At 46.0% G+C, this 13,974-nt stretch overlaps 1 protein-coding gene across 1 annotated transcript in view; it reads right to left on the bottom strand.

Annotated features, from left to right (window-relative positions):
* Positions 1-4,906: 4,906 nt before the first annotated feature.
* LOC120392412 (killer cell lectin-like receptor subfamily B member 1B allele A) overlaps positions 4,907-13,974 on the bottom strand; it is a 28,340-nt gene continuing 19,272 nt past the window's right edge. The window contains exon 6 of the mRNA XM_039517151.1: positions 4,907-5,030. Coding sequence (XP_039373085.1) covers positions 4,907-5,030 — 124 coding nt within the window. The remainder of the gene's footprint in view (positions 5,031-13,974) is intronic.

Genomic DNA, 13,974 nt, shown 5'->3' with positions numbered 1-13,974 from the left:
GTGTGCGCGCCATGTACACGCTCGTCGGAAGATTTTTACTCTAGCAACACTCGGTGGGTCGGCTGGGTGCCCCCTGGAGTGGCGCCGCTATAGCGCCAGATATATACCCCTGCCGACCCATCCGCTCCTCAGTTCCTTCTTGCCGACTACTCCGACAGTGGGGAAGGCAGAACACAGGACTTCCTAACACTGTTTTGTAATTTCCCTTAAATTATAGACTCACCCTTCTCCAAGAATAGCAATGGGCTGGACTTTAGCCTTCAGATTTGCAGTGATAAAGTTAGATGAAATCATAATGCCCATAAGCTCTTGCCACACAATATGATGGTTACTTGTCATATTAAGTGTATCCTCAAAATGAAACCTCCCAACACAAAGTGCAAAGGGAAAAAAAACTTTTATTACTTAACATATTAAGTATCCTCACACCTTCTTGTCAAACTGTCTTAAATGGGCTATCTTGATTATCATTACAAAAGTTTTTTTTTCTCCTGCTGACAACAGTTCATCTTAATTAATTAGCCTCTTAGAGTGGGCTGGGCAACTCCCACCTTTTCATGTTCTCTGTACGTGTATCTATAGCTCCTCACTATATGTTCCATTCTATGCATCCAATGAAGTGGGCTGTAGCACACGAAAGCTTATGCTCAAATAAATTTGTTAGTCTCTAAGGTGCCACAAGTTCTCCTGTTCTTTTTGTGGATATAGACTAACACAGCTGTTACTCTGAAACCTTTTATATATTAAAGACTTATAGAAAGAGACCTTCTAAAAATGTTAAAATGTGTTACTGGCATGCAAAACCTTAAATTAGAGTGAATAAATGAAGACTTGGCACACCACTTCTGAAAGGTTGCCGACCCCTGAGATAGGCTTTAGGTACCTCTGGAGTCCTACAACACAGTGACACAGCAATGGCAGGAAGAAGTGCTGTATGGAGCTGGGTGTGGATGTGGCAGGTGCTGTTTTTCAATCAGCTGTTCTGCAGAGTGGCCGTGCTGCACCATTGCAGGGATCAACAGTGTCAGGTGCTGCCACTCCACAGTCTGTCCTGGTGCTTCCTCCAGGTGCTAACTCAGACCAAAAGGTGTCTCTAGCCTCCCAAAAGTAACATGAGACAACGTATACACAGGAAACGCCTGTTTGGTGTTCAAAGTTCAGAATCAGCCCATTTCTGAGACCCGTAAAAGGAAACTAAATTCCTCTCCTCTCTGCAGAAGCAGCCATGTCTGCTGCGAATCCAGCAAAAATGTTCCTACATGAATTGTCTTGTTCAGTGTGTAAAGATTATTTTAAAGATCCAGTGTGTCTAGATTGTGGCCAGGCCTGCATCACTCAGTGCTGGGAAGGGATTGCGTACAAACTTCTGCTGTCCTGAGTGCAGAGAAACCTTTTCCCAGAGAAACTTCAAACCAGACAGATAGCTAAGGAATATTGTAGAAGCCTGCAGAACACTTGAATTGGAGTCAACAAAAGAAGCAGAAGTTGAGAGAGTGTGTGAGAAACACCAGAGGGCTTTAGATGTCTTCTGCCAAGAGGATCAAATACCCATTTGTTTGGTTTGCCATCTGTCCCGAGATCACAAAGAACACACTGTGGTTCTGTCACAGGGTCGGTGCAAGCTCTCCCACTTTTGTGCCTGCACTCTGTGTTTAGGCTGGTCATAAAGAGTGTTCACTCCTTCTTTTGTTGAATCACCCCAGTGTCTTTATTTACAATGCCTGTGCAGTTCCCAGATTCCCCCAACAGTTAGTGCCCCATACAGACCCTCCCCAGGGACTCCTGGCCTTTGAGACTTCCTTGGTGGCAAGGAGACAGAGCTACTGCCCTCCTGTTTCCTCCCAGGCTAGCCCCCTCACTGAGGTTTGTCCAGGGCTTTTATAGCCCTCTCCTGCTCCAGCCCAGCTGTCAGTACTTAGCTCAGTATGTTCCTCTGAGCCAGCCCTCGTTAGGGGTTGCAGCTGGGCTCCCTGCTAAGTACCTGCATCTCTACACCTGGCCTCCTGGCCAGAGAGCAGGCTGTAGCCAGCATTTTGGCAGGGCTGGCATTTGGCAGGCTGCCAAGATGACAACGTAAGAAATCACGTGATGGTATAAAAGCTGGAACAGCCAGGAATAGCATTTTAATAAAAAAAAAATTGCAAAAAACAGCAGATACTGTAAGAGACCCTTAAGAACAATATTTTAGCTATGAGAACAAACTTCTAACACATTGCTATTAATATGTTCTGGGCCAGAACCAATTTTTAACACCAATAAGGACCCAGAAAAATCAGTTCCAAAGTGACCTGGGGGTGAAATTTATACATATAGCACAGAACTATTACAGTGGAACTGCTGTTGCCCTGGGCCACATGTTTTGCTAGAAATGAAAAAGAAAAAAAACAATCTTGTATGCATGTGTTGTGTACTTGTCATGAGTCAATGCAGCCAGAGGAACTGCTGAATTTTTCTCAAAAAAGGCACATGAAGGGGGAGAGGAAAAGTCTCCTGGCTGAAACGTGGCACATGAAAGAAGTGTAGTTGGCTTCAGTATTGTCACCTTTTAAAAAAACCCAATAACGTTTGGAAGATCTAAACTTACAGAGATTTCAGAGACCTGGGAGGACGGACACACAAACCCTTCCAAGACTTAGTGAAGCTCATACACACCACATAAGTCATTGTGACTAATTCTGCATGTCATATGTTATTTTTTATTTATTGTGTATTTTTGGGAAGAGTCACTCTCATATGGGAAGGTGAGCATTTAGGCCTCTCTAAAAATTACCAGTGAAAAATAACAACAATCTACAGCTTATCCTGGAAAACGATCCCTCACTCTCACAGACCTTGGGAAACAGGCCAGTCCTCGCTTACAGACAGCCCCACCAACCTGAAGCAAATACTCGCCAGTAACTACATGCCATGCCACAGAAACACTATCCCAGGAACCAATCCCTCCAAGAAACCCTGTTGCCAACTCTATCCCCATATCTACTCTAGCGACACCATCATAGGACCTAACCATATCAGTCACACCATCAGGGGCTCATTCACCTGCACATCTACCAACGTGATATATGCCATCATGTGTCAGCAATGCCCCCCTGCCATGTACATTGGCCAAACCAGACAGTCTCTACGTAAAGAATAAATGGACACAAATTAGATATCAGGAATGGTAACATACAAAAGTCAGTAGGAGAACACTTCAATTTCCTTGGACATTCAATAACAGATTTAAAAGTAGCCATTCTTCAACAAAGTCTTCAAAAACAGACTTCAAAGAGAAACTGCAGAACTCCAATTCATTTGCAAATTTAACACCATTAATTTGGGCTTGAATAGGGACTGGGAATGGCTGGCTCACTACAAAAGCAATTTTCCCTCTTTTGGTATTGACACGTCCTCAACTATTGGGAGTGGACCACGTCCACCCTGACTGAATTGGCCCTGTCAGCACTGGTTCTTCACTTGTAAGGTAACTCCCTTCTCTTCACGTGCCAGTATATTTATGCCTGTATCTGTAACTTCCACTCCATACATCTGACGAAGGGGGCTTTTTGCCCACGAAAGCTTATGCCCAAATAAATCTGTTAGTCTTTAAGGTGCTACCGGACTCCTCATTGTTTTTATGGATACAGACTAACACGCCTACCCCTCTGATACTTGTCGTCCAAAATTATTAGTGGTATGGAACAGCTTCCATTCAAGGAGAGATTAAAGAGACTGGGGCCTGGAAAAGAGATGACTAAGGAGGAATATGATAGAGGTTTATAAAATCACGAATGGTTTGGAGAAAGTGAGTAAGGAAGTGTTATTTACTCCCTCTCATAACAGAAGAACTAGGGGTCACCCAATAAAATTAATAGCAGGGTTAAAACAAATGAAAGGAAATATTTCTTAACCAACGAACAGTCAACCCGTGGAACTTGTTGCCAGAGGATGTTGTGGAGGCCAAAAGTACAATTGGGTTCAAAAAATAATTACACAAGTCCCTGGAGGATAGGCCCATCGATGGGAATTAGCCAAGATGGTCAGGGATACAACCCCATGTTCTGGGTGTCCCTAAATCTCTGACGTCCGGATTCTGGGACTGGATGCCAGGGGATTGATCACTTGGTAATTGCCGCTGTTCTGTTCATTCCCTCTGAAGCAGCTGGTATTAGCCACTATTGGAAGATAGGATGCTGGGCTGGATGGACCATTGGTCTGACCCAGTGTCTCTTTTCACTCCAAAATTGACCAGATGAAGCCTTTGTTGTTTCCAACACTTCTACTTGTTACTACTTCAATCTCTCTGTTGTGTTAAATAAACGTACATGTGATGTCACTAGACACATAGCTACATGCTGGGTGTGAAGCATGGCAATGATCTGAGGTGGAACTAGTAAGCTGTGGGGGACGGGGATAGTGCTTCTTTGGAAGCTCTGGCTCTATGAATGCTGCATGTGTCCAGACCCCAGGGCCATGCTGAGAGGGCTTGAGGGTTTGGCTGTGCCTATTGCTAACCTGAAGAGTGACAGTGAGAGTCCTGAGGGGACAGTGCTTGTGTTGCTTGTGGCTGGTGAGCTTGGGGAGCTGACCCCTGGCAGGCACAGACAAGGCTCCCTGATGCTTGAGGCAAGGGTAGCGAGGTGCCTCCCAGCCCTGGGTACCTCTGGGAAGCGTCACAGCCTAGTAATTTATTACTGGTTTAGGGGAACTATAAATTACAACTCAACACCCCAGCACAGTGAGAAGGACTGAGGGGAGGGACTGGGACTGTGTCTGCAAGGGGCACCTGAGTCCCAGCACCTCCCGGAGTTCTCCTCCGCCCCTGGCTTAGAGCTCTGCCTAAAGCCACAAGCCTGCCCCATGAGACTAAACGCAGTATACTGCTACGTGTTACAGAGACACGAAGGTGGATTCTCAGCTCCAGCGTTTATATCACAGCAGCTTCTTTCTGGCAGATCCATTTTTGCTCAGTACCACACTTCTCAGAGTGAATCTTGCTGCCTTTTATCCGACCACAGCTCTTCCCGTCAGTAGAGCCTGGGACTGGGAAGCTGCAGAATTAAAGAGAGAGTCAGTGTCACTGGGGTTCCCTTTAACAAGAAAAGGCCCATAGCAGATATGTTTCCTCCCCCTCACTGTAATGGGAAGTTTGGCTCTGGTACTGTCCACCATCGCTGTATCTTTCCTGCAGAGCGTCAGTGGAGAAGACGTCACAGGAGGTGAGATGAGTTAGGGGGTCTCTGGCAAGGAACAAACTTGCCTGGATCTCATGGGGTCGGTGACCTGGTACTTGTTCACTGGGAGCAGCCACCTTGAGCTCCTGCATCTTGGCTTTCCTTTAAAAACAAAGTCTCTGGGTCTCTTGGCTGTGAGGAAAACCTGCAAAATGTGAGCTGAGTAACCGACTGCTGCCTGAGTCTGCAGAGAGCCTAAGGGCTTGTCTAGATGAACAGTTAGGGCTGGAGTCACAACAGAGCATAAGTACCTAACTGCCACTCTAGGTGCCTGAATCCAGCATCAGGGCCCACTGCTATTCACAATAACTCTGCACAGCTGCCACCTGTCCCTTTGGGCACCTAAATTCCCTTAGTGTCTTTGTTTCTGCCTCTGAACCTGTGCACTGCTGCCTCCATCAAGATATCCGGGTGCCTAAGCCCCAGCATGCTGCATGAATGAGGGGAAAACCGGCACCCCTCCACCTCACTCACATGTGGGGTGCACTCAGGTAACTCAGATGTGCTTAGATTGGGCCCCGTGCATGAGCTGGCACAAAATAGTCAGTGTGTGTGTAGAGGATGGGGGCGGGGGTAGAATGAGGAGGATGCACTTCTCATAATGTCTAGCCTAGTGGTTAAAGCACTCACCTGGGATGTGGGTGACCCTGGTTCATTTTCCCCCCTCTATCTGAGTGGAAGAAGGCATTTGCCTCAGTTTCCCCATCTGTACTATGGGGATAAAAGCCCTGCCTCACAGGGGTCTGTGTGATGATAAATACAGTAGAAATTATGAGTCACTCAGATACAATGGGGGCCAGGGAAAGGTGCCTCCCTGGGTCAGCTTGGCATCTCCCACTGGCTGGCTTACATGGCTCCCCACCTAGTGAACTGGCTTTTGTGGATTCTATTCTGACGGCCTGTCTCTCTCCATGCAGTGCCTAACCTAAGTGCCTAATTCAGGCTTTGTGAATGTTGGGATTTTCTAGGCTCTTAAAAGTTAGGCTCAGCATCTCAACACATAAGTCCCTTTGTGAATCGAGCCCTTAGGGCACGGCAGGCTAGGCTGTAACTCCAACTTGCTGGCCATGTGGGCTGTGCGACCCCACCCTAACAGTTCCCTAATGAGCTTTGACATACTCATAAGAACATAAGAATGGCTGCACCGGGTCAGACCAAAGGTCCATCTAGCCCAGTATCTGTCTACCGACAGTGGCCAATGCCAGGTGCCCCAGAGGGAATGAACCTAACAGGCAATGATCAAGTGATCTCTCTCCTGTCATCCATCTCTACCCTTTGACAAACAGAGGCTAGGGACACCATTCTTACCCATCCTGGCTAATAGCCATTTATAGAGGGAGTTCTCCAGGTGAAGGAGGAGCTAATACAGCATCTGTGGGGTAAGTGACTGTCTGTAGTGTGTGTTTGTTTGTGTTTGGGGGTTACTTGCTGTGTGCTGAGCTTGTGTTTGTCAGTCTGTTTGTTTGTTTGGTTGTTTGAGGGACCGTGTGCTCTGGCTGGCAGTTGGAGGCAGGTTTGAAAGCTCGAAGCCTCTGGTAATTGGCTGAGCCTTAATCAGTGGGCGGGGCATTCACTCAGGCCAGGCCAGGGCTTTATAAAGCCGCGCACAAGCGACCAGGGGCTGCTAACAGGGAGTTTCGCAAGGGAGTTTGGCAGGGGAGTGGGAAGGGAGTGGGAGCCCCTCGCCAGCCCTAACCCCTTCCCCGTGGCCCCCCCCTAAAACCTATAAACCGAACCACATTCCAAAACTACTTTCCGTAAACCACCCTTTCACTAACTAGGAGACAATGCAGGCAGAAGCCCAGCAGCAGAGTGGGGGCTATCCAGTTTATTGCACTGACTGTCGCATGTATGATTACCTGCCCTATGGGCGGGTGGCGTATGTGTGCAGTCGGTGCAAGGAGCTCCTGACCCTCAGAGACCATGTACGGACTTTGGAGGCCAGGGTGGCGGAACTGGAGGAGCTGAGAGAGGCAGAGAGGTATGTTGATGAGGCTTTCCGGGACACTGTAGAATTGTCCCACCTCCGCTTAGACAGCTCCTGTGCTGTTGAGGAGGAAGAAGGGCCCAGGGAAGTAGAGCAGTCAATGGGAGCAGAGGGAAACCTTCCCGTAGTTGGGACCCTCCTTCCAGAAGGTGCTGGGGTTGCCTCTTGCACTGAGGTTGCCTCTCTGGGGGAGGGAACTCCAGTTTCTAGGAAAAGGCAGGTGTTAGTAATGGGAGATTCGATTATTAGAAATGTAGATAGCTGGGTCTGTGATGACCGGGAGAACCGTATGGTGACTTGCCTGCCTGGTGCGAAGGTTGCGGATCTCTCGAGGCATCTAGATAGACTTATGTGTAGTGCTGGGGAGGAGCCGGTGGTCGTGGTACATGTAGGTACCAATGACATAGGGAAGGGTAGGAGAGATGTCCTGGAAGCCAAATTTAGGCTGCTAGGGAAGAGACTGAAATCCAGGACCTCTATGGTGGCATTTTCAGAAATGCTCCCAGTTCCACGCGCAGGGCCAGGTAGGCAGGCAGAGCTTCAGAGTCTCAATGCGTGGATGAGACGATGGTGTAGAGAGGAGGGGTTCACGTTCATTAGGAACTGGGGAAACTTCTGGGATGGGAGGAGCCTATACAGGAGAGATGGGCTCCACCTAAACCAAAGTGGAACCAGACTGCTGGCACTAAACATTAATAAGGTTGTAGAGCAGTTTTTAAACTAGGAGATGGGGGAAAGCCGACTGCTGCAGAGGAGCGTGTGGATCGGACACAGACTTCTCTTAGGGGAGAGTCTGATGATAGAGAATCTCCAGGTTATAGTCAGGAGCAGAGCAATGAGAAGTATAATATAAGGGCCAGATCAGATGATAAACAGTCACATAAAAAAGAATCTGGCACATCAGAAAAAGGCAGGCTAATAAACAGGGACAAGTTTTTAAAGTGCTTGTACACAAATGCCAGAAGTCTAAATAATAAGATGGGTGAACTAGAGTGCCTTGTGATAAAGGAGGATATAGATATAATAGGCATCACAGAAACCTGGTGGACTGAGACCAATCAATGGGACACAATCATTCCGGGGTACAAAATATATCGGAAGGACAGAACAGGTCGTGCAGGGGGAGGAGTGGCACTATATGTTAAAGAAAGTGTAGATTCAAATGAAGTAAAAATCTTAAGCGAATCCACAGGTTCCATAGAGTCTCTATGGATAGAAATTTCATGCTCTAGTAAAAATATAACAGTAGGGATCTATTATCGACCACCTGACCAGGACAGTAATAGTGATGATGAAATGCTAAGGGAAATTAGAGAGGCTATCAAAATTAAGAACCCAATAATAGTGGGGATTTCAATTATCCCCATATTGACTGGGAACATTTCACTTCAGGACGAAATGCAGAGATAAAATTTCTCGATACTTTAAATGACTGCTTCATGGAGCAGCTGGTACGGGAACCCACAAGGGGAGAGGCGACTCTAGATTTAATCCTGAGTGGAGCGCAGGAGCTGGTCCAAGAGGTAACTATAGCAGGACCGCTTGGAAATAGTGACCATAATATAATGACATTTAACATCCCTGTGGTGGGAAGAACATCTCAACTGCCCAACACTGTGGCCTTTAATTTCAAAAGGGGGAACTATACAAAAATGAGGGGGTTAGTTAGACAAAAGTTAAAAGGTACAGTGACTAAAGTGAAATCCCTGCAAGTTGCGTGGGCCCTTTTTAAAGACACCATAATAGAGGCCCAACTTCAATGTATACCCCAAATTAAGAAAAACAGTAAAAGAACTAAAAAAGAGCCACCGTGGCTTAACAACCATGTAAAAGAAGCAGTGAGAGATAAAAAGACTTCCTTTAAAAAGTGGAAGTCAAATCCCAGTGAGGCAAATAGAAGGGAGCACAAACACTGCCAACTTAAGTGCAAGAGTGTAATAAGAAAAGCCAAAGAGGAGTTTGAAGAACGGCTAGCCATAAACTCCAAAGGTAATAACAAAATGTTTTTTAAGTACATCAGAAGCAGGAAGCCTGCTAAACAACCAGTGGGGCCCCTTGACGATGAAAATACAAAAGGAGCGCTTAAAGATGATAAAGTCATTGCGGAGAAACTAAATGGATTCTTTGCTTCAGTCTTCACGGCTGAGGATGTTAGGGAGATTCCCAAACCTGAGCTGGCTTTTGTAGGTGACAAATCTGAGGAACTGTCACAGATTGAAGTGTCACTAGAGGAGGTTTTGGAATTAATTGATAAACTCAACATTAACAAGACAACCGGAACAGATGGCATTCACCCAAAAGATCTGAAAGAACTCAAATGTGAAGAAGCGGAACTATTAACAAAGATTTGTAACCTGTCCTTTAAATCGGCTTCGTACCCAATGACTGGAAGTTAGCTAATGTAACGCCAATATTTAAAAAGGGTTCTAGGGTGATCCGGCAATTACAGACCGGTAAGTCTAACGTTGGTACCGGGCAAATTAGTTGAAACAATAGTAAAGAATAAAATTGTCAGACACATAGAAAAACATAAACTCTTGAGCAATAGTCAACATGGTTTCTGTAAAGGGAAATCGTGTCTTACTAATCTATTAGAGTTCTTTGAAGGGTCAACAAACATGTGGACAAGGGGATCCGTGGACATAGTGTACTTAGATTTCAGAAAGCCTTTGACAAGGTCCCTCACCAAAGGCTCTTACGTAAATTAAGCTGTCATGGGATAAAAGGAAAGGTCCTTTCATGGATTGAGAACTGGTTAAAAGACAGGGAACAAAGGGTAGGAATTAATGGTAAATTCTCAGAATGGAGAGGGGTAACTAGTGGTGTTCCCCAAGGGTCAGTCCTGGGACCAATCCTATTCAATTTATTCATAAATGATCTGGAGAAAGGGGTAAACAGTGAGGTGGCAAAGTTTGCAGATGACACTAAACTGCTCAAGATAGTTAAGACCAAAGCAGATTGTGAAGAACTTCAAAAAGATCTCACAAAACTAAGTGATTGGGCAACAAAATGTCAAATGAAATTTAATGTGGATAAATGTAAAGTAATGCACATTGGAAAAAATAACCCCAACTATACATACAACATGATGGGGGCTAATTTAGCCACAACGAGTCAGGAAAAAGATCTTGGAGTTATCGTGGATAGTTCTCTGAAGATTTCCACGCAGTGTGCAGAGGCGGTCAAAAAAGCAAACAGGATGTTAGGAATCATTAAAAAGGGGATAGAGAATAAGACTGAGAATATATTATTGCCCTTATATAAATCCATGGTACGCCCACATCTCGAATACTGTGTACAGATGTGGTCTCCTCACCTCAAAAGATATTCTAGCACTAGAAAGGTTCAGAAAGAGCAACTAAAATGATTAGGGGTTTAGAGAGGGTCCCATATGAGGAAAGATTAAAGAGGCTAGGACTCTTCAGTTTGGAAAAGAGGAGACTAAGGGGGGACAGGATAGAGGTATATAAAATCATGAGTGATGTTGAGAAAGTGGATAAGGAAAAGTTATTTACTTATTCCCATAATACAAGAACTAGGGGTCACCAAATGAAATTAATAGGCAGCAGGTTTAAAACAAATAAAAGGAAGTTCTTCTTCACGCAGCTCACCATCAACTTGTGGAACTCCTTACCTGAGGAGGTTGTGAAGGCTAGGACTATAACAATGTTTAAAAGGGGACTGGATAAATTCATGGTGGCTAAGTCCATAAATGGCTATTAGCCAGGATGGGTAAGAATGGTGTCCCTAGCCTCTGTTCGTCAGAGGATGGAGATGGATGGCAGGAGAGAGATCACTTGATCATTGCCTGTTAGGTTCACTCCCTCAGGGGCACCTGGCATTGGCCACTGTCGGTAGACAGATACTGGGCTAGATGGACCTTGGTCTGACCCGGTACGGCCTTTCTTATGTTCTTATGTTCTTATGTTCTTATGGACTTAATCTCCATGAATTTATCCAGTTCTCTTTTAAATGCTGTTATAGTCCTAGCCTTCACAACCTCCTCAGGCAAGGAGTTCCACAAGTTGACTGTGCGCTGCGTGAAGAAGAACTTCCTTTTATTTGTTTTAAACCTGCTGCCCATTAATTTCATTTGGTGACCCCTAGTTCTTGTATTATGGGACTAAGTAAATAACTTTTCCTTATCCGCTTTCTCCACATCACTCATGATTTTATATACCTCTATCATATCCCCCCTTAGTCTCCTCTTTCCCAAGCTGAAGAGTCCTAGCCTCTTTAATTGCTCCTCATATGGGACCCTCTCCAAACCCCTAATCATTTTAGTTGCTCTTTTCTGAACCTTTTCTAGTGCCAGTATATCTTTTTTGAGGTGAGGAGACCACATCTGTACACAGTATTCGAGATGTGGGCGTACCATGGATTTATATAAGGGCAATAATATATTCTCAGTCTTATTCTCTATCCCCTTTTTAATGATTCCTAACATCCTGTTTGCTTTTTTGACCGCCTCTGCACACTGCGTGGACATCTTCAGAGAACTATCCACGATGACTCCAAGATCTTTTTCCTGACTCGTTGTAGCTAAATTTGCCCCCATCATACTGTATGTATAGTTGGGGTTATTTTTTCCAATGTGCATTACTTTACATTTATCCACATTAAATTTCATTTGCCATTTTGTTGCCCAATCACTTAGTTTTGTGAGATCTTTTTAAAGTTCTTCACAATCTGCTTTGGTCTTAACTATCTTGAGAACTTTAGTATCATCTGCAAACTTTGCCACCTCACTGTTTACCCCTTTCTCCAGATCATTTATGAATAAATTGAATAGGATTGGTCCTAGGACTGACCCTTGGGGAACACCACTAGTTACCCCTCTCCATTTTGAGAATTTACCATTAATTCCTACCCTTTGTTCCCTGTCTTTTAACCAGTTCTCAATCCATGAAAGGACCTTCCCTTTTATCCCATGACAGCTTAATTTATGTAAGAACCTTTGGTGAGGGACCTTGTCAAAGGCTTTCTGGAAATCTAAGTACACTATGTCCACGGGATCCCCCTTGTCCACATGTTTGTTGACCCCTTCAAAGAACTCTAATAGATTAGTAAGACATGATTTCCCTTTACAGAAATCATGTTGACTATTGCTCAACAGTTTATGTTTTTCTATGTGTCTGACAATTTTATTCTTAACTATTGTTTCGACTAATTTGCCCGATACCGATGTTAGACTTACCGCTCTGTAATTGCCGGGATCACCTCTAGAGCCCTTTTTAAATATTGGCGTTACATTAGCTAACTTCCAGTCATTGGGTACCGAAGCCGATTTAAAGGACAGGTTATAAACCTTGGTTAATAGTTCCACAACTTCACATTTGAGTTCTTTCAGAACTCTTGGGTGAATGCCATCTGGTCCCGGTGACTTGTTAATGTTGAGTTTATCAATTAATTCCAAAACCTCCTCTAGTGACACTTCAATCTGTGACAGTTGCTCAGATTTGTCACCTACAAAAGCCAGCTCAGGTTTGGGAATCTCCCATTTGAAAGCAGCGTAGATCAAAGTGCATTGGGGAATTTGTAATGCACAACAGCAGGGTCCATAGTGCAGTCAGTGCATGGCCAGGTCCTGTGAGGTAGGTTTACACCCCAGCCCAATGCTCTGCTTATCTGTCTCTGGGCTTGTCTAGTCTCTCTAAGAGGGGAGAGCTGCCCCAAGCACCTCAGTGGGGTGTGAACTCAGATCCCCACTAATCGTAAGTTACACTGTTCTAATGGAAGGAAGAAGAGGGAGGATCAAGGGATAAGACCCAGCCCCACCTCTTCCCTCCCCTGAGGACTGCAGCAGGGCCAGGCCTGCACTCACCAGCAGCGGGAAGTGCAGCGACCTGGCGCCAGCCGTTGGTGAGTGCTGGGGGGGTGGTTCCCCGCTGCCCCCCAAGCCAACCCGCCCCCCAGGGAGGCCTGGGGTCCTACCCCCCACCTCCATCATGGGGGGGCTGTGTAGCGTCCCAGAATAGGTAGGGACAGCCCTGGCCAGGTCAGCACCTTAGCCCTTGTCTACACTCAGAGGTGTTTCTGGTGCAGTTATACAGGAAACCCTCTAGTGTGGACACAGCTATATCCATATCTGAGTGCTTCTATTACTATAGCTTATGCCAGTTCCCCAGATCAGCGAAAGCCACACTGCTATAAGCACAGGTATGTTGGTGTAACTGCAGCTACACTAGGGCCTTTCCTGGCACAGCAAAAATACTTTTACCCAACATATTTATGTTAGTAAAATGGATAGGTGTAGGCCAGGCCTTAGACCAGTGGTCCCCAACCTTTTTGTGGTCAGTAGCACATTCATGTTTTCAGAAGAGTGTGGCAGGCACCAACAATTACTCACATACAGGGCCGGCTCCAGGCACCAGTGGAGCAAGCACGTGCCTGGGGCAGCACATGCTACGGAGCGGCATTCCGTCCATTCTGCAGGAGTGTTTTTTGTTTTGGTTTGGTTTTGGTTTTTGGGTTTTTTTGGTGCCAGTTCTGGGCAGTGCAGAGAGAAGTCGGAGAGAAGCTGGGAGGACAGAGAACACTGGCACCCGCAGCCTGCAGCCCCGGAGTTCTCTATCCCCGGGAGGTGCGAGGCCGCGGCTTCTCTCTGGCTTAAGCTGCGGCCCTGTGCCCGCCAGGGACCGAGAACACCAGTGCCCACAGTCTGCAGCCCCCGAGTTCTCTGTCCTCGACAGGTGCGGGGCCGTGGCTTCTCTCCCCTGCTGGGCACTAGGCAGGTGCACATAAATGCTCTGGCAGATGCCATGGTGCCTGCGG

This window comes from Mauremys reevesii, unplaced genomic scaffold, assembly GCF_016161935.1.
Source record: "Mauremys reevesii isolate NIE-2019 unplaced genomic scaffold, ASM1616193v1 Contig1, whole genome shotgun sequence".
Taxonomy (NCBI): Eukaryota; Metazoa; Chordata; order Testudines; family Geoemydidae; genus Mauremys; species Mauremys reevesii.
The sequence above is the reverse complement of the archived record's forward strand: the minus strand, read 5'-3'. Positions and strand labels throughout refer to the sequence as shown.